This window comes from Carcharhinus amblyrhynchos, unplaced genomic scaffold, assembly GCF_965287045.1.
Source record: "Carcharhinus amblyrhynchos unplaced genomic scaffold, sCarAmb.v2.hapA scaffold_38, whole genome shotgun sequence".
Classification (NCBI taxonomy): Eukaryota; Metazoa; Chordata; class Chondrichthyes; order Carcharhiniformes; family Carcharhinidae; genus Carcharhinus; species Carcharhinus amblyrhynchos.
Genome location: NW_027649779.1, coordinates 10,318,244 through 10,341,579, shown reverse-complemented (window position 1 = coordinate 10,341,579; position 23,336 = coordinate 10,318,244). Strand labels below are relative to the sequence as shown.

The window sequence follows — 23,336 nt, the reverse complement described above, 5'->3', positions numbered from 1 at the left end:
ACATCAGGTCACGTCGCCAGGGATTCCCTGGCTGACAAGGAATATCGAGGCACCGCTCAGATAAAAGGGGAAACATACGTTGGGTTTAGACGAACAGGGACAAGTGAATCACTCCATGTGATTACAAAGTGTAAGGGAACACTTCAGAGGGCAGTCAGGAGGGCGAAAAGAGGGTATGATATGGATCTGGCAGATAAGATTAAAGAAAATCCCAAGAGGCTCTGTAGCTATATTAAGAATAAAAGTGTGGCTATAGAGAGAATAGATCTCCTTAAAAATCAGCGTGGCCATCTGTGTGTGGAACCACAGGAGATCGCTGAGTTTTTAAATGAATATTTCTCCCCCTTGTTGACTGAGGAGAGTATCATAGGTGCTAAAGGATTAAGAGGTTATGTATTGGGCCACACACCTATTACTTATATGTATTATAGGGGATGGATAGGGTAGAGGTAGAGAGATTCTTCCCGCTCAGAAAGGATAGCAGGACTGGAGGGCACAGCCTCAAAATAAGGGGGGGGGGGGAAGTTTAAATCGGAGTTGAGGAGGAACTTCTTCACTCAAAGGGTGGTGAATCTCTGGAATTCTCTGCCCGTTGAAGTGGTGGAGGCTACCTCGCTGAATATATTTAAGTCACGGGTAGATAGGTTTCGAATAGACAGGGGAATTAAGGGTTATGGGGAGAAAGCAGGAAAGTGGAACTGATCCACTTCAGATCAGCCATGATCTTATTGAATGGCGGGGCAGGCTTGAAGGGCTAGATGGCCTACTCCTGCTCCTATTTCTTATGTTCTTATGTACTTAGAACAAAGAACAACACAGCACGGGAAACAGGCCCTTCAGCCCAATGAGCCCACGCCGCCCATTTTAACATTGTGAGTCCCCTCTTCCACCCTTGATCCTTGTCTATGCTTATGGCACTCCACATTGGAAACCAGATTGAGGGGAAACTAATTTAGGGACAATTTGTTACACCAATCAGCCTCAGGGCACATCTTTGGGTTGTGGGAGGAAACCAGAGCACCCGGAGAAAACCCACGCAGTGGAGATATACTCGTGGAGAAATCTTCAACCTTAAAGTGCATTAAGGTAAATAAATCCCCTGGGCCTAATTAAAATGTATTCTCAGATCTTTTGAGGGGTTAGGGAAGAAATTGCAGAGGCCCTTCAAGAGAGATTTGCTTCTTTCTTTCCACTGGCAAAATTGTGGAAGATTGAAGTGTGGCAGATCTTGTTCCATTGTTTAAGGAGTAAAGAGAAGCCTGGTGATTGTAGGCCGCTGAGCCTCACATCAGTGCTGGATAAGTTACTGGAGGGAATTCTGAGGCACAGGTTCAGAGCTTGGCCTGGACCAGTTGGCCCAAGGGCCTGTTTCTGTGCTTTATTGCTCCATGGCCAGTGCTCCATTTGTTATCGGTCTTTATACTTCGAGCTAGCTTTCCCTCATACTCTCATTTTTCCTCCCTTGTCATTCTTTTCCTCATTCTTGGCCATTTTAAATATTCTGACTAATTGGCTGACCTGCCAGTCACCATCGTATGTGTCAGAATGGGCCAAGACTGAGGCAGCTGTGTTATATATATTTAAGAACATAAGAAATAGGAGCAGGAGTAGGCCATCTAGCCCTTCGAGCCTGCCCCGCCATTCAATAAGATCATGACTTTAAAAAAGCTTTATTTAGAAAAGAGAATAGGCCAACGTTTGGAGCGTCAGAGTTCTCCACAGATGCTGTTAGACCTGCTGAGATTTTCCAGCATTTTCTGTTTTTGTTTTGCAGTATTTTGCCTTTAAATGTATTTATATATCCTTGTGGACTGTGTTAACAAATGAATTGTTACTAACTGATATATAAAGCATTATGGGATGTAGCTGGCTTGAGCACATTCCTATTTAGTCATTAAGGACACAATCATGGGGCATTAAACTTGCCGAGCAGAGCCTCTCATATCAGCACACATACTTGTGAGACTGCTACAAGTACAGGCAAGTCAGAGATAAGAGTGTCCTGAAAGATTTATTGTGAAGGTTCAGGGATGGTTGGTCAGATGTAGCAATTCTCATTCCCCAAAAGCTGTGAATCCCTGTCTTACACACTCTCCCTCCATGCTGCATCTAATATTCTCTCTCCCAATTCCCCTGAAGGTGCTTATTGACAGATCCCTGTCCTGGACACACACAGTGAAAAGTCTGACAACACCAGGTTTTAGTCCAACCTATTTATTAATATTTACGCCAGTCCAACGCTGGCATACCCACATCTGGACACACACACACACACACACACACACAGAGCTGACAGACCCCATGCCAGCTGCCAGACAGATCCCTGTCCTGGGACACACACACAGAGCTGACAGTCCCCACGCAGGCTGCCAGACAGATCTCTGTCCTGGACACACACACAGAGCTGACAGTCTCCATTCAGGCTGCCAGACAGATCTCTGTCCTGGACACACACACACACACACACACACACACACACACACAGAGCTGACAGTCTCCATTCAGGCTGCCAGACAGATCTCTGTATGAATGAATGGAGTAACAATGTGCGGAATGTACTGACTGGAGGGGAATGAATGAATGGGCGGGGGCGGGGCTCCGGAGACGTCACCGCTAGAGGAGACTGATTGGCTGATTCAGGCCGGGCTCCATTGTGCCGTCACAATGACTCGGAGGGGCGTGCCCAGCACCCCGCCTCCCATTGGCGGCCACGGGCACTGGTTACAGAAGCAGAACACTTTGCGCATTGGACACCAGCTGGCGGGTCAAAACCACACGTGGGCTCGGGTTCCGCCCCCCATTGTCTGCGTGCGGGAACATTGACCAATGGGAACGCCTGGAGGACCGGATGAGGCGCTGGTCCTCCAACCAATCAGAGTCTGAGATTTGGCTGAATGGAGCTTCCTGTATTGTGGCCCAGCATTGCTGCTGTTCCTCCCTCTGTCTGAATGAAGACAGATTAATATTGTCCTGGAACTACCTTAGATATTTCCAGGCATTAATCTCCTGCCTATCAGAGTCATTAGTCGTTTGGATTTCTCTTCCACAGGGATCAGTGGAGGCTGAGGCTCATTGAATATATCCCAGGGTGAGTTAGACTGATTTTTGATTTGAGTCAAGAGTTATGGGGAACAGCTAGGAAAGTGGAGAGAAAATTAAGGTAAAGAGGGATTTCCTCACTCAAGGATGTGGTGAAGTTTTGGACCACAAAAGCCCTCAGTCATCAAGCAATTTCAAGCCGGGGATTGATAAGATTTTGAGATATCGAAGACACTGGCGCATCGAGGCATCTGGGGGATAGCATGGGAAATGTGGCGATCGGCCAATTCTCAATCAATGGTTGTGGCAATCTGATGGGCTGAATGGCCCAACTTGTTGTTTCTATTGCTTACGATTTCTGTGTGCTGGAGTGGAGACAGTGAGCGTGGATCTGTCAATTGGCCTCAATCAGTATCTTCTGGAGAATTGGGAGGGTGAATATCAGAGTGAGAATGGAGGGAGAGTGCTTGTGGGACGGAGATTTACAGCTTTTGGGGAATGAGAGAGGAAAGAATGTTCCGTGGAAACTAGAATTTTCTGTCCTGAATTTCTGTTCTGACACTGATGACTTTTTTTCAACTCGTTTTACAGGATATTGAGAGAGGAATCGTGGGCAGAATTCTCAAAAGTCACATCGAGACGTGACAGAGTCACATTCCTTGGGACCTGAATTGGCCTTTGAATCCAGAAGGAGAAATGGCTGTCCGGTCTGTTGATTTGAAAAGATTTCAAACATCAGTGTGACTGGAAAAGCACCAACCGTGTTCCAGTGCACTGACTAAAGAGCTTTAACCAGTTACAAAGCCTGAATAGATATCACAGCTGGGAGAAACTGTACTTGTGTTCTGTGTGTGGACAAGGCTGCAACTGAGGCAAGATCACATGCACCATGGAGAAACCATGGAAATGTGCGGACTGTGGGAAGAGATACAGAGTCCCATCTAAGCTGGAAATACATAGGCGCAGCCACACTGGGGAGAGGCCATTCATCTGCTCTCAGTGTAAGAAGGGATTCAACCAGTCATCCAGCCTCCAGAGACACCAGCGAGTTCACACTGGGGAGAGACCATTTACTTGCTCTCAGTGTGGGGAGGGATTCATTCAGTTATCCAGCCTGCAGACACACCAGCGAGTTCACACTGGGGAGAGGCCGTTCGCCTGCTCTCAGTGTGGGAGGGGATTCACTCGGTTATCCCACCTGCAAAGACACCAGCGAGTTCACACTGGGGAGAGACCGTTCACCTGCTTGCAGTGTGGGGAGGGATTCACTTGGTCAGCCCATCTGCAGAGACACCAGCGGATTCACACTGGGGAGAGGCCGTTCACCTGCTCGCAGTGTGGGAAAGAATTCACTCAGTCAGCCCATCTGCAGAGACACCAGCGGGTTCACACCGGGGAGAGGCCTTTCACCTGCTCGCAGTGTGGGGAGAAATTCACGCAGTCATCCCACCTGCAGACACACCAGCGACGTCACACCGGGGCAAGGCCTTTCACCTGCTCTCAGTGTGGGAAGGGATTCAGAGTTTCATCCCAGCTGCTGAGACACCAGCGAATTCACGAGTGATTCCAGGGGTTTGGATTCTGCTGTTACTGTTTCAGCTCTCAGTTATATCCAGGACTGTATTTTGTTCATTCTCACAGCTGGTCAATGGGGAGGGTTTCTTTCTGCTGGACTGGCCGGTCTCAGCCTCCAGTGGGCTGATTCTCTTTGAGTCTTGTTGCGAATACTTTGTTTTAAATTTCACAAGGATCACAGAGTGACAGGGTGTTAGGACGTTCAGGGATATTTAATGAGCATTTCTGTTTGAAACCTCCCCCCACAAATATCCATCCAATTTCCTTTAATTGTTTAGTGTCTCCATTTCCTCCACCCTCGGAGGCAGCAAGTTCCAAGTCATTACCATTCGCTGCATCGAAATATTCTTCCTCACATTCCTCCCCCTACATCTCTGACCCAAAACTTGAAATCTGTGTCCCCCTCGTCCTTGTCCCATCAGCGAATGGGAACAGCTTTTCTTTGCCCACCTTATCTAAACCTGTCAGAATCTTGTCCACCTCGTTCAAATCTCCCCTCAACCTCCTTTGCTCCAAGGGGAACAACCCCAGCCTGACATCGACAATAAAGAACAAACTAACAGAATATGTTAGTACCTGAAATCAAATGGGAATGTTTAATTTCTGTTTTAAAGATATTGTGAATATATTTTGCTGGACAATAATGAAACTGGGATAACTCAGCTTGGGTGTGGTTGAATGGAATATATCAATCTGTTAACCACCTACAGTTAGTGAAAGTCTGGAACGTGTAGCTGGAAATCACTCCCTAACAGCACTGTGGGTGTATTTACAGGCATTATAGCAGTTCAGGAAGGCAGTGTTGGGGTTGACCATGGCCGAGGCAGCTACATACAGACATATATTCTGTTATAATGGAAGGAGTGCAGATTGAATGTGAGGCATTATGGGACTGGACTGTCTTGACCACATTCCTGTGACAGCTCAGTTTCTGCAATTACTGACCATTAAAGCTGCTGAGCAGGGCCCCCAGGGAGGACCTGGTGACAATATTTACTGGGAATGAATTAGAATTAAACTTCTTCCAGTTTAGTGGCTGAGAACCTGAATCTGTAAAAAGGGGGTCTGACCAATCCAGAAACAGCGGTAGGTAGTTAGTTCAGAAGTTAAGAAGCGTTCTCAGGCGTCAGATCAATTATTTTCTTACAAATTTGTGAGGGATTTGTGTCCTGACAGTCAGTGAAGTGACTCCGAGTAACACTGGACTGAAAAGCAGACCCTCTGAGAGATTCTAATCCTACCATTAGATGGAACAAGAAAAAAAGTTTCAGTTATAATAAAGGAGAATTAAGCATCTTGTATCTTATTTTATTTGAGGAATTGTGAGCTTGTAGTGCTCTATCACTTTAAGAAACTATAGCTGTGAGAGAGAATGATGAGGATTCATGGTTTGATATTTTCGAGCTGTGAAACCCTGTATGTTTTGTTTGTTTATGTGGATGTTTGTAGATGGGTTTTATCATTGTTTTGGGCTACATTTGTTAAGGTTTATCTTTCTGGGGATTTAACCTTGTGTCTTTAATTGAAAGTATTTCTAGAAGTTTAAAAACAGAACCACAAGAACACTTAAGGAATTAATTTTGGTCATTCTTATAAAGCACATGCAAAGTTTCTCTGCTCGTGTATGGATGATATTTGTGGGTTGAATGCTTCAAGCTTTGAGGATTTCTGTCTGTGATTTAAATCAAACAGATTTCCAAAACAAAGTATAATTAATAACAAAGCTTTTTTTTTCCAAAAGTTATGAGCCTGGAGCCATATTTACTGAGCTGGTTCCAGGGTGTGTTACTAAACATGTGGGAATTTTAATCCGGATACAATTCATACATGTGAGAATGAGAGTTTTAATTTGTCATGGTTATTTAAAATTTGGGAGATGTGAAATAATTCTGACCAATCCTGTGTTGTATTGAACTTTGGTTAAACTTCCTATCGGAGTTGAGAGACTGAGTAAGAACATCAGAACATAAGAAATAGGAGCAGGAGTAGGCCATCTAGCCCTTCGAGCCTGCCCCGCCATTCAATAAGATCATGGCTGATCTGAAGTGGATCAGTTCCACTTTCCCGCTTTCTCCCCATAACCCTTAATTCCCTTGCCTATCAGAAACCTATCTGCCCGTGACTTAAATATATTCAGCGAGGCAGCCTCCACCACTTCAATGGGCAGAGAATTCCAGAGATTCACCACCCTTTGAGTGAAGAAGTTCCTCCTCAACACTGTTCTAAACTGCTCCCCCCTTATCTTGAGGCTGTGCCCTCTAGTCCTGCTATCCTTTCTGAGCGGGAAGAATCTCTCTACCTCTACCCTATCCATCCCCTTCATTATCTTATACGTCTCTATAAGATCCCCCCTCATCCTTCTAAACTCCAACGAGTACAGACCCATACTTATACTTTCCCCCCTCCCTGGGCTGATATCCCAGTTCAGATGCTAGTCCGACACAAGATCCCTGATGTGGAGATGCCGACATTGGACTGGGGTAAACACAGTAAGAAGTCTCATAACACCAGGTTAAAGTCCAACAGGTTTATTTGATAGTAACGGCCGCAAGCTTTCGGAACGCTATTCCTTCATCAGGTGAGTGAGAGAATTCTCCACTTTCCCTCTCCACTCCCTGGGCTGAGATCCCAGTTCAGTGTCTGGATGAGTCTCTCCCCAGGCTGAGATCCCAGTTCAGTGTCTGGATGAGTCTCTCTCTGGGCTGAGATCCCAGTTCAGTGTTTGGATGAGTCTCTCTCTGGGCTGAGATCCCAGTTCAGTGTCTGGATGAGTCTCTCTCTGGGCTGAGATCCCAGTTCAGTGTCTGGATGAGTCTCTCTCTCTGGGCTGAGATCTCAGTTCAGTGTTTGGATGAGTCTCTCTCTGGGCTGAGATCCCAGTTCAGTGTCTGGATGAGTCTCTCTCTGGGCTGAGATCCCAGTTCAGTGTTTGGATGAGTCTCTCTCTGGGCTGAGATCCCAGTTCAGTGTCTGGATGAGTCTCTCTCTGGGCTGAGATCCCAGTTCAGTGTCTGGATGAGTCTCTCTCTGGGCTGAGATCCCAGTTCAGTGTCTGGATGAGTCTCTCCCTGGGCTGAGATCCCAGTTCAGTGTCTGGATGAGTCTCTCTCCCTGGGCTGAGATCCCAGTGTCTGGATGAGTCTCTCCCTGGGCTGAGATCCCAGTGTCTGGATGAGTCTCTCCCTGGGCTGAGATCCCAGTGTCTGGATGAGTCTCACTGTGTCCCCCTGGCAGTACATTGAGAATCTGACCGCCTTCATTCAGATACAGCACCTCCACTGCGCATGTTTCACCCTCAGCCCAACCCCACCCCCCCATTCAGTCTGATTGGTTGACGCATCAGCCACTCACCCGCTGACCTCCGGCACCACCTCCTCCGATTGGTCCGGAGTCGGTGTCAATCATTATGTTGGCACATGCGCAGTCGCTAGAGACGGAGGGCTGAAGCTCGCGCGAGAGGTTTTAAAATGCGAGTTTTCCAAAGGCCGAGCGCGGATCCAGAGACAAAATTAAATCCGTAAAGATAAACAGAGCCAGCAGGTAAGTCAGAGAGGCTTCATAAGCTTACTGTGCGGTCACTAAACCCTCAATAAGCTTTTGGTGCCGCGTTTGCTCGGCGATGCGACCTTTCTCCAGGAGAGAGCCGAGATACCGGCCGCCATCTTTATAGAGGCGATGTGCATCACAGCGCATGCGCTGCTGCCATCTTTATAAGGGGCAATGTGCACCAAAGCGCTTGCGCTGCTGCCATCTTTATATAGCCGATGTTCACCAAAGCGCATGCGGTGCTGCCATCTTTATAAGGGGCAATGTGCACCAAAGTGCATGCGCCGCCGCCATCTTTATAGAGGCGATGTTCACCAAAGCGCATGCGCGGCTGCCATCTTTATAAGGGGCAATGTGCACAAGGCGCATGCGCACTCGCTATGCCATCACAGAATGTGTAACCTCTCCCTGCTGATTACCCCAGGGAGAAATCCTCCTTTCAGGTGATGCAGCATTTCATTTGTATCTCCTCCAACTCGGTGCTCCCTTTGTGGTCTCCTCTACATTGGGGATATTAAATGTACACTGGATATCTGCTTTGTGGAAACATCTTTCACTCCATCCCCAAACCTGACCACAACCTTCCGGTCACATTTCAGCTCAGTGTCTTGCTCTCATGTCCACCCTCGGTCTGCTGCAATGCTCCAGTTGTACACAATGCAAACTCAATGAAAAACACCTTATCTTCCAATTGGGCAAGTTCCAACCTTCTGGATTCAACGTTACATTCAACATCTTCAGAATGTGAACTTTCCCTTCCATCTTTGCTCTCTTTTTTTGTTTTCTGTTATCCACTTTCCCTTGGCTTGTCCCAACACAACCCCTGCCCGACATGGCTACTGTCCCTTGTTCAGTTTTGCTCTGAGCTCTGATCTTCCATTAACACATTCCGTATCTAACCTTTGCCGCAGTCAACATTCTTCAGTCCTAATGATTCCATTAACTCCCCCTTTTTTCTCACGCCCCAACATCATTGTCAATCTCTCCTTAACTCTGACTGATCACCAGCTTTCCATTCTGTCCAAAATTTATATCTTTTTTATATTCTATTGAAGGGTCACATGGACTCAGAACATTAACTTTGTTTCTGTCCACAGTTGCTGTCATTCTTGCTGAGTTTATCCAGTGTTTTCTATCTTTATTGGTGGCAATGAGCCATTCATAAAATGTGTGTTCATTGGGACTTTCAGATCAGCAGTAATAGAATTGGAAACCTATGGTCACTCAGTCGTATGGAATTTAAGTATTGCTAATTGAAAGACACGTGTTTTTGAAGCTTTTCATCTTGCACTCATCCAGACAGATGCAGAAATACCAAATTTCAAAGCAAATAATAATTGCTGCTGGATGAGGAACATGTATTGACTGGTTTGACAGTCAGTTCTGATTGGTTAGGATGTGGCCATGGAGAATGCACCAGGGAACTATCACTCCTGCCTTTGTTTAGTTTCAGAAAAGGCCCATTGCTTGGACATGTCCCTTCTACATGCAGAGGACAGCTCCCTGTGTTTGACTACATGTAGCTTCTCGCAAGTGTAAGTAAAACACTTTACAAGCCCAACTGATAATTTTTACAATTTGGCATGCTTGTGTCTGTCCAGATGAGTATAAGATACAAAAGGTTTTGAGCAATATTCCAGTGTCTTAAGGGACAAAAATGTAGTATGGAGAGGTGAAGGAGGAGGGTTTCAGAGTTTGGGGATGAGAGACTGAAGGCTTTGTCTCAAATGGTGGAGGGATTAAATAGTGAATGTACAAGGTGCCAGAATTAGAGCAGCACAGATATCTCAGCGGGCTGCAGGGTTAGAGGATAATACAGAGATAGGGAGGGATGAAGCCCCGGAGAGATTTGAACGCGAGGAGGAGAATTTTAAACTGAAGACATGAGAGGGACAGAAATTTGCAACTTTGGGGATCAAAGTGTTCCATAGGAGCGAGAATTTCCTGTTCTTCTGGTGATGACTTTGTAAACTCTTTTTGCAGAGAATTAGAATGGGAGGATTTGCAGACAAGAAACTCAAACCAAGTATCACGTAAAGAGCCAACAGAGTCGCTCGATTAATCAGGATTTGAATATCATCAGTCTTCGAATGTGAAAGAAGAAATGTTTGTCTGTTCTGCCTGTGGGAAAAGGTTTGAAACATCAGTGTGACTGGAGGAGCACCGAGACCCACCTGAATGAGAGTGTTCCAGTGAACTGAGTGTGGAAAGAGTTTAACCAGTTACACAGCCTGAGAAAACATCACACCGTTCACAGTGAGGAGAAATTGTACACGTGTTCTTGTGTGTGATCATCCACTGTGGAGGGACACGAGGACACTAACACCATGGAGAAACCGTGGAAATGTGGGGAGTGTGGGAAAGGATTCAGTTCTCCATCCCTGCTGGAAATTCATCAGCGCAGTCACACTGGGGAGAGGCCGTTCACCTGCTCGGAGTGTGGGAAGGGATTCACTCAGTCCTCCCAATTGCGAATGCACCAGCGGTTTCACACTGGGGAGAGGCCGTTCACCTGCTCGGAGTGTGGGAAGGGATTCACTCAGTTATCTGACCTGCCGAGACACCAGCGAGTTCACACTGGGGAGACACAGTTCACCTGCTCTGAGTGTGGGAAGGGATTCATTCAGTCATCCAATTTACTGAAACACCAGCAAGTTCACACTGGGGAGAGACCGTTCACCTGCCCTGTGTGTGGGAAAGGATTCACTCGGTCCTCTGATTTGCTAAGTCACCAGCGAGTTCACACTGAGGAGAAGCTGTTTGGCTGCACTTCCTGTGGGAAGAGATTCAGGTCTTCAGCCCAGCTCGGTGTACACCAGCGAGTTCACACTGGGGAGAGACCGTTCACCTGCTCCGAGTGTGGGAATAAATTTGCTCAGTTATCTCACCTGCAGACACACCAGCGAACACACACTGGGGAGAGACCGTTCACCTGCTCTGAGTGTGGGAACAAATTCACTTGTTCATCCCACCTGAGGAGACACCAGCGAGTCCACACGAGGGAGAGGCCATTCACCTGCTCCCAGTGCGGGAAGGGATTCACTCAGTCTGGCAGCCTGCTGAGGCACCAACACATTCACAATTAACTGTAGGGTTTGGATTCTGATGTTAGTGCAGTTCAATACTGATTGTTCATCAGATATAGGAGCAGAATGAGGCCACTCGGCCCATCTGCTCCACCATTCAATCATGGCTGATATTTTTCTCATCCCCATTCTCCTGCCTTTTCCCCATAACCCCTGATTCCCTCATTCATCAAGACCCTATCTATCTCTGTCTTAAAGACACTGAATGACCCGGCCCTCCACAGCCTTCCGCGGCAAAGAGTTCCACATATTCCCCCACTCTCTGGTTGAAGAAATTCCTCCTTGCCTCTGTTTTAAAGGAGCGTCCCTTTAGCCTGAGGTTGTGCCTTCTCTGGTTCTAGTTTTATCTCGTACGGATTTTGTTTTGTTGATGTTAATAATCCCAGTAACTGGGCTGAGGTTTAAGATTCTGGATCTGGAGCTGATTGTGTTCTCAAGGCTGCGGCTTCCCTTTAAGGACCGCTGCCTCTGATCTTTCCCCATAACTCAGCAACTCTCATCAGAAATTAGTTTACAACAAGATTCTGAACTTTTACTACATTGATATTTGGGACAAACTCTCCAGTTCAGTGTGGGAGAGGTCCCACTGATTGACATCTGCAATGAGAAAGTGTTGATTAATCCTTGCTGGGAATTCTTTCTGACTTGCACATTACACACAGTGACACCTCCATTATCCACCAGAAAGAAAGGGGAATGAGAACTGGTGGAGAATCGAGAACTCCCAGATGTTACCCCTCCTGTGCCTACAGAATCTACGTTTTCAAGTTTGCTGATGACACCACCGAAGTGGGTCGGATCTCAAACAATCTCGAGACAGAGTACAGGAATGAGATAGAGAATCTGGTGAACTGGTGCAGCAACAATAATCTCTCCCTCAATGTCAACAAAACAAAGGAGATTTTCATCGACTTCAGGAAGTGTAAAGGAGAACGTGCCCCTGTCTACATCAACGGGAACCAATGAGAAAGGGTTGAGAGCTTCACATTTTTAGGTGTCCAGATCACCAACAACCTGTCCGGGTTCCCCCACGCCAACACTATAGTTAAGAAAGCCCCACCAATGCCTCTACTTTCTCAGAAGACTAAGGAAATTTGGCATGTCAGCTACGACTCTCACCAACTTTTACAGATGCCCCATAGAAAGCATTCTTTCTGGTTGTATCACAGTTTGGTATGGGCTCCTGCTCTGCCCAAGACCATAAGGAACTACAAAAGGGTGGTGAATGTAGCCCGAATCCATCACACAAACCAGCCTTCCACCCATTGACTCTGTCTACACTTCCCGCTGCCTCGGGGAAAAGCAGCCGGCATAATTAAGGACCCCACGCACCCCGGACATTCTCTCTTCCACCTTCATCCATTGGGAAAAAGATACAAAAGTCTGAGGTCATGTACCGACCGTCTCAAGAACAGCTTCTTCCCTGCTGCTGTCAGACTTTTGAATGGACCTACCTCGCATTAAGTTGATCTTTCTTTACACCCTCGCTGTGACTGTAACACTACATTCTGCACCCTCTCCTTTCCCTCTTTATGAACAGTATGCTTGTCTGTATAGCGCACAAGAAACAATATTTTTCACTGTATACTAATACATGTGACAATAAATCAAATCAAAAAAGTATTCCCCTAAGTTTGGGAGTGCATACACGTTACAATCCAAGTACTAGGCTGTAAGAAAAAAATTCCTGTCCGATAACCCTATAAAACCTGAAGAAATGTCTGGATTATTATAGAAGTAGCTCACTCTCTGTCTCATGAAGAAAGCTTCCACAGCAGGAGACTGGCTGACAAACACAGGACAGGTCTGTTAACTCTGTTTGCAGCACAGACCTTCGATCTGATGACCCTCGTGTAATCCAACTGTCTGTGTGAAGTTTAAAGTAGGCTCTCGAGAGCCAAGAGATTGTGAAGTAATCCATACTGGCTTCAGCCCAACACCCACACTCTGGATCACAACACTTAACCGTTCAGAGGAGACTGCAGCTACAGAGACCAGCACTCTCTCTGTGTCATCCTGTTTGTCCTCTGGGACTGGTAGAACGTAAGAAATAGGAGCAGGAGTAGGCCATCTAGCCCTTCGAGCCTGCCCCGCCATTCAATAAGATCATGGCTGATCTGAAGTGGATCAGTTCCACTTTCCCGCCCTCTCCCCTTAATTCCCTTGTCTATCAGAAACCTATCTACCCGTGACTTAAATATATTTAGCGAGGTAGCCTCCACCACTTCAACAGACAGAGAATTCCAGAGATTCACCACCCTTTGAGTGAAGAAGTTCCTCCTCAACTCTGATCTAAACTGCCCTCCCCTTATCTTGAGGCTGTGCCCTCTAATCCTGCTATCCTTTCTAAGCGGGAAGAATCTCTCTACCTCTACCATATCCATCCCCTTCATTATCTTATATGTCTCTATAAGATCCCCCCTCATCCTTCTAAACTCCAACGAGTACAGACCCAGTCTATTTAGCCTCTCTTCATAGTCCAACCCCCTCATCTCCGGTATCAGCCTAGTGAACCTCCTCTGCACTCCCTCCAAGGCCAATATATCCTTGTGCAAGTGCGGCGACCAAAACTGCACACAGTACTCCAGCTGCGGCCTCACCAGTGCCCTGTACAGTTGCAGCAAGACCTCCCTGCTTTTATATTCAATCCCCCTCGCTATGAAGGCCAGCATCCCATTCGCCTTCTTGATCACCTGCTGCACCTGCAGGCTGGGTTTTTGTGACTCGTGCACAAGGACCCCAAGATCCCTCTGCACCGTAGCATGCTGCAGCTTTTCACCCTTTAAATAGTAATCCCTCCTACTATTATTTCTGCCAAAGTGGATAACCTCACACTTGCCAACATTATACTCCATCTGCAGATCCTGGGACTGATTGGTGTTTGGTATAATAATACTCACAAAGGTCAGTTGTAATGTCTCTGAGATCATTTTAACTGCAGCTAATCTAACCCTAAGGGAATCAGGTGGCACAGTGGTTTGCAGTGCTATTTCATAGCGACAGAGACCCAGCACGGCTCACTGTCTGCAGAGTCTGCACGTTCTCCCTGTGTCTGCATGGGTTTCATCTCTGGTTTCCTCCCCTACACCAAAAGACATGCTGGTTCAGTGCATCGATAATGCTAAATTCTCCCTCAGTGTACTCGAATAGGTGGCGACTAAGGGATTTTCACAGTAACCTCATTGCAGTGTTAACGTAAGCCTGCTTGTGACACTAACAAATAAACTTCAAACCAGAGGCCCAATCAACATCTGATTGTAAGAGGAGAACAAGATGTAAGGGAGCAATAACATTTGTGTGTTATGATTGGTGTTTAAAAGTTACTTAGACAGGCACATGAGCGGGATGGAGATGGAGGGATACAGGAGACTGTTTTAAATAAAGTTCAGGAGCCTTGGGACATCCCTGGGAATCAGTTGATTCCTAAGGACCTTCCAACATATTTTCTGGCTCACTTGTTTCACTCGGGGATTCCCTTGAATGCGTGTATAAGGATGTGGATGGTACTGATGTTTTTCTCTTTTAATCCACAGGTGATTCGGTCCGCCTTGTTGTCCAACAAGGGGCATACACACAGTGGGTTGTGCGAGGGCTGCTCTTGGTTGTTTCGAGAGTAGCCTCGTGCTTCATGTCATTAGTGTACGCTTAAACTGGACCAGATGCTGGGCAACACGACAGCTCAGTGACTATCACTGTTTGCTGTGCAGACACATGGATTTGGGCCAGTGTCTGTGGGAATTTGCGCATTCTCCCCTCCCCGTGCTTGCGTGGGTTTTCTCCGGGTGCTCTGGTTTCCTCCCACACCCCAAAGATGTGCTATTAGGCTGATTGGTGTAACAAATTCTCCGTAAATTAGTCTTCCCTCAATGTGGAATGCCATAGACAAGGGTCATGGGTGGAGGGGGGGACTTGTAATGTTAAAATGGCGGCGCGGGCTCGTTGGGCCGAAGGGCCTGTTTCCCGGGCTGTGTTGTTCTTTGTTCTTATGATGAGTGTCACTGGGAGGTGTGTGACAAAATAGGAGTGGAAACATCATGACACTTAAATGTGACTGACTCTGCCTGGCTCAGAGCTGTGAACCTCAAAGGGAGAACAATGATGGACACGGGGAACTCCAGAGATTTCTGATATCTGAGGAGTTTCTGAGAGAAGAATTGAAAAGAATCTGAAACAAAACAACCACTATGGACTCAGGGTGAAGCTGAATAACGGCACAGCTTTATTTTCTATATGTTGACGGAGAAGCGCAGTCAGGACATACAATCGGACTGTCCCGAAAGCGCTCTGTCTGTCCCTCGCAGCAGGCTATGGTTATACCTGAACTTCGCGATTCAAATGCTAATACTTTATTTACAGTATTCGACCTTAGCCATCCCATCTCGATGTTTCCAAGTGTTGAGGAAATTGTTTTAGGTGTGTGTTAATTGTTTTATCTGATTGATTATCTAATAGTCTAGAATCTCCGGGGTTTGAACCATAGGTGTGTCATTGATCTCAAAAGAGGTTTTGAGGGGCCAGGAATGTATCCTTAACTGTGCTAATTTTAGGCGTCTCCATGGGTTGTTTGACTGTTTTAAAGGTGCTGATTTTGATGGGGTGGAGATTTAGTTCCTGTAGGCGCCATCCTGTCCAGCTTCCCTTGTGTGCCAGCCCTCATTTGCATTCTAAAAGCATGCTCTTGCTGACTGATCGATGTCTGTTACTTTGTGATTTTTAGTGGAGAGGCTCTGAGGATAACTTTAGTCTGCTTTCATATTGTGTGCCCAATTTCATAAAATTTGTTGTCCGATAACATTCTCAAGGCTATTTGCAGTTCTTTGGACTGCAGTCAGGAAATAAATCTGACAGCTCACAGAAAGTAATGCTTTAATCTTCTGTTTGAGACACATTGTGACTGAAAAGAGCAAATGTTAAAACTTCAGGATAGAAATACTCAGAATGTCACGAAGACGAGTGAACTGTCCAATTAATCCCATTCACCGTCACTGCTAATTTACCCTCTGCAAGTATTTATCCCATTTCCTTTGGAAGTTACTATTAAACCTGCTTCGAGCACCTGTCAGTTTGTACGTTCCAGATCTCTTTGAATCATTGCGTAAAAAAGATCTCCTTATCATGCCCTCCAGTTAGGCTGTCAATTGTGTTAAATCTCTGTGTCCTCTGCTAACAGAGCCTCCTGTTCCTGGGAAATAGATTTTCTCCATTGACAGATCCTCTTGCTCCTGGGAAACAGTTCCTCTTTATTGACACTATCATAAATCATTTGTCATTTTAAACATCTCTATTATACATATTTTCTGACTCAGTTGTTTCACTCAGGGATTCCCTTGAATGTGTGTATAAGGATGTGGACGATACTGATGTTTTTCTCTCTTAATCCACAAGGGATTCAGTCCGCCTTGTTGCTCAACAAGGGGTTTACACGCGGTGGGTCGTACAAGGGCTGCTCTTGGTTGTTTCGAGAATAGCCTAGTACTTCATGTCGTTAGTGTGTGCTTAAACTGGACCAGATGCTGGGCAACATGACAGCTCAGTGACTATCACTGTTTGCTGTGCAGATATGTGGATTTGGGCCAGTGTCTGTGGGAGTTTGCGCATTCTCCCCGTGCTTGCGTTGGCTTCCTCTGGGTGCTCTGGTTTCCTCCCACACCCCAAAGATGTGCTACTAGGCTGATCAGTGTAACAAATTGTCCCTAAATTAGTCTTCCCTCAATCTGGTTTCCAATGTGGAATGCCATAAGGGTAGACATGGGTCATGGGTGGAGGAGGGACTCACAATGTTAAAATGGCGGCGCAGGATCATTGGGCCGAAGGGTCTGTTTCCCAGGCTGTGTTGTTCTTTGTTCTAAATCTCCCCATCATATTCCCTGATCTAAAAACCCACGTTTTTCCTGCCCTGAAGAATCATATGGACTCGAAATGTTAACTGTTTATCTCTGAACACAGACCTGCCGAGTTTTTCTGCTTTTCTCCCTGATTTTCCTTCAATCAGAAACCCTTCATGGTTTTGAACATCTCGGTTAAAGGGGAGCACACAGAGACAGAGGGATACAGAGGAAAGGAGGGACAGAGAGACAAAAAAAAATTGAGAGATTTTAAAAAGCAGAAAGCTGAGGTCGTCAAAGATAAAAGCTGAGAAACGGGAAACAAGCAACACAGAATAATGTAAAATATAAGAAGCAGCCTATCAGTTCCTTGCTATGGGTATCAGAGCAAACCCTGACTGATCCACAAACACAGCCAGTTATATCTGGAAATGAAAGTCTGAACAGAAATAATAGGCTCATTTGTAAATGTCACCGCAGTGCAACTCTGTGGACAGATATAGGCCTCATTGACAGATGTTCTGACCAGATTGTGGTCCCTGGATTTATTTTCTGCTCGGAAGTGAGATGTGCGGTTTGGACCCGGCAGCAGAGAAAGAGGAAGTTGTGTTACCTGAGAATGAAACAGTGGGCGTCAGTTTGATGTTATCGCCGTGAACAGTCTTCCTGCCTGTGAGGGTGAACTCACTGTGACAGCATCAAGAACAACCACACAGATTGCTGCTGGTCTCAGCATTACAGTCACCCCCATCCCCATTTTAAACTATATATAAAGGAGATTCTTTTGGGTTTTTAACATTGTCACTGAATTGGGAGATGGACTGAGGGTCATGACTGGGAGAGATGAGGGATAATTATATCAAACAATGACTTTTCCTCAAAAACAGTTAGCAGAAAATTTGAGATTTAAAGCAGGTCAGGGCCTGTCAGAGGAAGTGGGAGAGAGAAACAGGGAAAGGAGGATTGAGTCTCTGTAAGTTAGACGTTGTCTCAGACAGAGAAGAGAGATTCAGTGTTTTCGATGCTTTTTGAGAGAGAGGTAATGAGAGAAAGAAAAACTTAAGTCAGTTTAGACACAAACATAGAAAAGTTAAACTGAGTGTCTGAGAGAAAGATAGACAGAGGTTAAGTGACTTAAACAGTATCTGAGAGAGAGATTGAGTGAGAGAAAGAAGTGTGTTTCATTGAGTGTAGGGGTGGAAGGTAAGTGAGGTGTGTGAATGTCAGAGAGAGAGATGTGTAGTGAGTGTGAGAGACAGCAGAGCGATGTTAAGTGAGAGATATTAAGTGAGTGAGAACAGGTTCACACACCCAAAGATCACTGAGAATGATCAAAATGAGGAGCTCACCCAGAAAACTACAGGAATCTTCAGCTGAACACAATATTCATTCTTAAAGGGGCAGTCGGGGCTCTGATGCTGCTCAGCGTCCAGTTAAAGGAGCAGGCACAGCTGCACTCTTCCCTCTGTTCTGTAGACAATGGTTAAAGGCTGATAGGAGTGAGGTTTATTTAAGAGGACAGTATGTGGGAAGCATGATCAATAAATCATGGAATTCCTGGACACACTCTGAACTCCTTCCCTACCTGGGAATCAAACTGTTGTCTAATTATCCCAGCAGTTAACAGCTCCTCCGAAATCCTCCAGCTCTGATTATAATGCAGATTTCAGCCACTCTACTTTGAGCTGATTTCTATTTCAATGATCCGGCACTGACACAAACAGATTTAAAATAGTCTGGAAATCGAAACCTGCCGTTTCACTCTCAGTCAGGAACAGGTTCCAGTTTTACACCAATTTAGCAGCACATTACCAGCATTCACTGTTATTCTTCCTGACTCTAAACACAGTTAAGAAGGAGCTTCTGTTCCACGTCTAGGAGCTCTGAACCATGGAAAAGAGCGACTGGGACACATTTCTTACACACCTCAGGATGCACCCACACAGTGAAAAGTGACGAAAAAGACCCAAGTGCTGTGTGTCCCTCTCAGCATGAGGGACTGCGTCAGGAATGAAGTTCTGTTCCTGCTGTATGATCCACCCCCAGATCGACCTTTCAGAGCTCCACACACACAGCAGGTGAACAGTCTCTCCCCAGTGTGAACTTGCTGGCATGTCAGTCGGTTATATGAATGGGTGAATCCTTTCCCACACACACAGCAGGTGAACAGCCTCTCCCCAGTGTGAACTCGCTGGTGTGTCAGTCGGTTATATGAATGGGTGAATCCTTTCCCACACACAGAGCAGGTGAACAGTCTCTCCCCAGTGTGAACTCGCTGGTGTGTCAGTCGGTTATATGAATGGGTGAATCCTTTCCCACACACAGAGCAGGTGAACAGTCTCTCCCCAGTGTGAACTCGCTGGTGTGTCAGTAGTGTGAGAAACGCAGCTCACAGTCAAACAATTTTAGTCGAGTCAAGTTCCGAAGGAGGAAGATATTTTATTTAATGTTCTTGCAAGACCGGGTGTCCAAAAAATAGGCACACCTTACATCGATTTGCAGCACATTTTTATACTTTTTTTTACAAGCATTGTGATGGCTTTGCAATGTGTTGTTCTCCCCTAATTGGTGGTCCCTGTCCCATCTATGTGTTGTCATTCCCCTATTGGCTCGAGGTGCCCCAAGTTTCCATCCCGTCTACTCCCCATCTAACCATGTCTCCTGTTATCACAAGAGTGCATTAGTAAACTCATCCGTCTTACCTAACACTGTTACATGTCCAGTTCAGATCAGCGGTAATCAGTCTTTTGCCAACTTAATCACTGCTGTCCCGACTATCTCAGTGACCTTTTTCCCCCTTTTATGCTCAGTTGTAGAAACAACACATCTTTCATACCATTTGTTTTTACAACCTGGACCTTGTACATTCCTTCAGGATGTGGTGTATGCTTCACTGCACACCACACATCTGGTGTTATTCCTACACCACAGGCAGTCTCTTTATTGTCCCTGACTATTGCTCTGTTAGCAGCAGCGAATTTTATGTCCTGTGTTTGTGACTAAAATCACAGTTGTTCCCATAATGTGGGTTAGCAATGTGCCTGACTATATCCAGTCTACCTAACTTTAGGCTATTTTGCTATGGTGTACAGATATATGTGTTAACAGCATCTTTACTTGTTGCTTACAGTAGGTTATATGAATGGGTGAATCCCGTCCCACACACAGGGCAGGTGAACAGCCTCTCCCCAGTGTGAACCTGTTGGTGTGTCAGAAGTTTATATGAATGGGTGAATCCCTTCCCACACACCAGACCAGGTGAATGGTCTCTCCCCAGTGTAAACTTGCTGGTGTGTCAGTAGGTTGTATGAATGGGTGAATCCCTTCCCACACACAGGGCAGGTGAACGGTCTCTCCCCAGTGTGAACCTGTTGGTGTGTCAGAAGGTTATATGAATGGGTGAATCCCTTCCCACACACCAGGCAGGTGAATGGTGTCTCCCCAGTGTGACTGCGCTGATGAACTTCCAATTGTGACGGGAAACCAAATCCCTTCCCGCACTCCACACATTTCCATGGTTTCTCCATGGTGCTGGTGCCCTTGTGTTTCTCCAGGTTCGATGATTGGTTGAAGCCTCGCGCACAGACACACGCACAATAATTTCACCCTGCTGTGAACGCTGTGATGTTTTTTCAGGCTGTGTAACTGGCTAAAGCTCTCTCCACACTCAGTGCACTGGAACACTCTCACTCAGGAGTATTTTTGTCTTGATGCTTTTCCAGTCACACTGATGTTTAAAATCTTTGCCCGCAGGCAGAACAGACAAATATTTCTCCTTTCACGTTCAAACACCGAAGATATTCAGCTCCTAATGAACTGAATGACTTTGCCAGACGTGATGTTTGGTTCGAGTTTTCTGCCTGCCGATCCTCCAATTCCATAAGAGAATTTTACACTCGGTTTGAGGGAAATAAGGGTGATTATTAAAGCTTAAAGTGTTTTTATTATTGTCACAAGTAGGCTTACATTTAAATTACTGGAAAAATCCCTTAGTCGCCACACTCCGGGGCCTGTTTGGGTACACTGAGGGAGAATTTAGCACGGCCAATGCACCCTAACCAGCACGTCATTCGGACAGTGGGAGGAAACTGGAGCAGACGGAGGAAACCCACGCAGACACGGGGAGAACATACAGACTCCACATGGACAGTGAACCCAGGTCCAATGTACTTAATTGGGTAGAGCAAGGAATGTTCGGTAACAGACATCTAAAACAATATTTCGGGATACATAGAGTAGACACATCTCAATGAGAAAAATATTCACAGAAAAGGTGCATCATTTGTGGCTGACTAAAAAAGTTAAAGTCTGTATTAAACTTAAAGAAAAAAGCATACATTTGTGCAAAGTTGAGTGGCAGGTGAGAAGATTGGAAAGAATATCAACGAGAAATAAAAAGATTGATAAGGATGGAAAAACTAGAGTAAAAAGAGAAATTGAGCCAGTAATATAAAGGCAGGAAATAAGGGTTTCTATAAATATTTTAATCAGAAAAGAGCGAACAAAGTGAGCATTGGACCTACAGAAAATGCATCTGGGGAACTGTTAGTGGAAAGTAGGGCTACGGTGGGTGAATTGAGCAGGTATTTTGAACCCATCTTCTCTACAGAGGAAACAAGTAACTGCCCAGAAATATCTGTAATCACCAAGTGAAAGAAATCAGAGAATTCCGGATGCCAGGAAAGTGGTATTGAGCAAATTGTTTGGGAAGTGGGATGACAAATTCTCTGGTCGACATGGACTTCACCCTGAGGAGAGGCTAATGTGATAGTTGGTGCATTGGTTTTAATTTTCCAAAATTGTGTTGATTCAGCAAAGATTTCATCATATTGAAAAATCATAGAACCCTACAGTGCAGAGAGAGGCCCTTCGGCCCATCGAGTCTGTCCCGAACACAATCCCACCCAGGCCCTACCCCCATATCCCTACATATTATACCCACTAATCCCTCTAACCTACACATCCCTGGACACTAAGGGGCAATTTCTTAGCATGGCCAATCAACCTAACCCGCACATCTTTGGGAGGAAACCGGAGCACCCGGAGAAAACCCACGCAGACACGAGGAGAATGTGCAAACTCCACACAGACAGTGACCCGAGCCGGGAATCGGACCCAGGAGCTGTGAAGCAGCAGTGCTAACCCACTGTGCCGCCCAAACATGGATGGAAAGGATTACAATCTGGTTGTAACCTCGACTCCACATTCCCGCTTCCCATTCTAATCTCTCACCCTCTCACTGAGGATTTAATTAGCTCTGCTTTAAAAATGCTCAAAGGCTCTGCTTCCACTGCCTTTTGAGAAAGAGACTGGCTTCTCATATTTACCCTGCAAAAAATGTTAGGTGAACTGGCTTGAAGGTACCCTTTTAGCGAACAGTCATAGAGCAATACAGCACAGAAACAGGCCTTTCACCATTTCTGGCCCACGCTGTTCTCCCAGCTGGTTCCAGTTGAAAGGATTACAAGGATATGGGCCAAATGCAGGCAATTGGGATCAGCTGGTTCGCCTGGATCAGAAGTGATGAAGGGCCTGTTTCTGTGCTGTATTGCACCCACCATCCTCTGTGTAAAACAAAACTTGTTTGTACATCTCCTTTAAACGTTGCCCCTCACACTTTAAACCTATGCCCCTAGTAATTGACTCTTCCACCCTGGGAAAAAGCTTCTGACTATCCACTCTGTCCATGCCTCTCATAATCTTGTAGACTTCTATCAGGTCTCCCCTCAACCTCTGTCGCTCCAGTGAGAACAAACCAAGTTTCTCCAACCTCTCCTCATAGCTAATGTCCTCCATACCAGGGCAACATCCTGGTAAATCTTTTCTGTACCCTCTCCAAAACCTCCACACCCTTCTGGTAGTGTGGCGACCAGAATTGAACACTATATTCCAAATGCGGCCTAACTAAGACTCTATAAAGCTGCCACATGACTTGCCAATTTTTAAACTCAATATCCCGGCCGATGAAGGCAAGCATGCTGTATGCCTTCTTGACTACCTTCTCCATCTGCATTGCCGCTTTCAGTGACCTGTGTACCTGTACACCCAGATCCCTCTGCCTATCAATACTCTGAAGGGTTCTGCCATTTACTGTATATTTCCTGTCTGTATTAGACCTTCCAAAATGCATTAACCTCACATTTGTCCGGATTAAACTCCATCTGCCATCTCTCCGCCCAAGTCTCCAACTGATCTACATCCTCTGATGGTCCTGATCGCTATCTGCAAATCTGCCAATCTTTGGCAAACTTACTAATCAATCCAG

The 23,336-nt window shown here is 45.9% G+C and overlaps 1 protein-coding gene across 1 annotated transcript in view; it reads left to right on the top strand.

Annotated features, from left to right (window-relative positions):
• Positions 1–23,336, top strand: part of LOC145362487 (uncharacterized) — a 76,311-nt gene that overhangs the window by 26,623 nt on the left and 26,352 nt on the right. Inside the window, exons 1-6 of the mRNA XM_080218500.1 lie at positions 2,896–3,088; positions 3,631–4,599; positions 8,285–8,291; positions 10,494–10,870; positions 10,952–11,206; positions 21,404–21,419. Coding sequence (XP_080074626.1) covers positions 3,929–4,599; positions 8,285–8,291; positions 10,494–10,870; positions 10,952–11,206; positions 21,404–21,419 — 1,326 coding nt within the window. The 5' untranslated portion in view covers positions 2,896–3,088; positions 3,631–3,928. Of the gene's footprint in view, positions 3,089–3,630; positions 4,600–8,284; positions 8,292–10,493; positions 10,871–10,951; positions 11,207–21,403; positions 21,420–23,336 lie in introns of the transcript that reaches the window.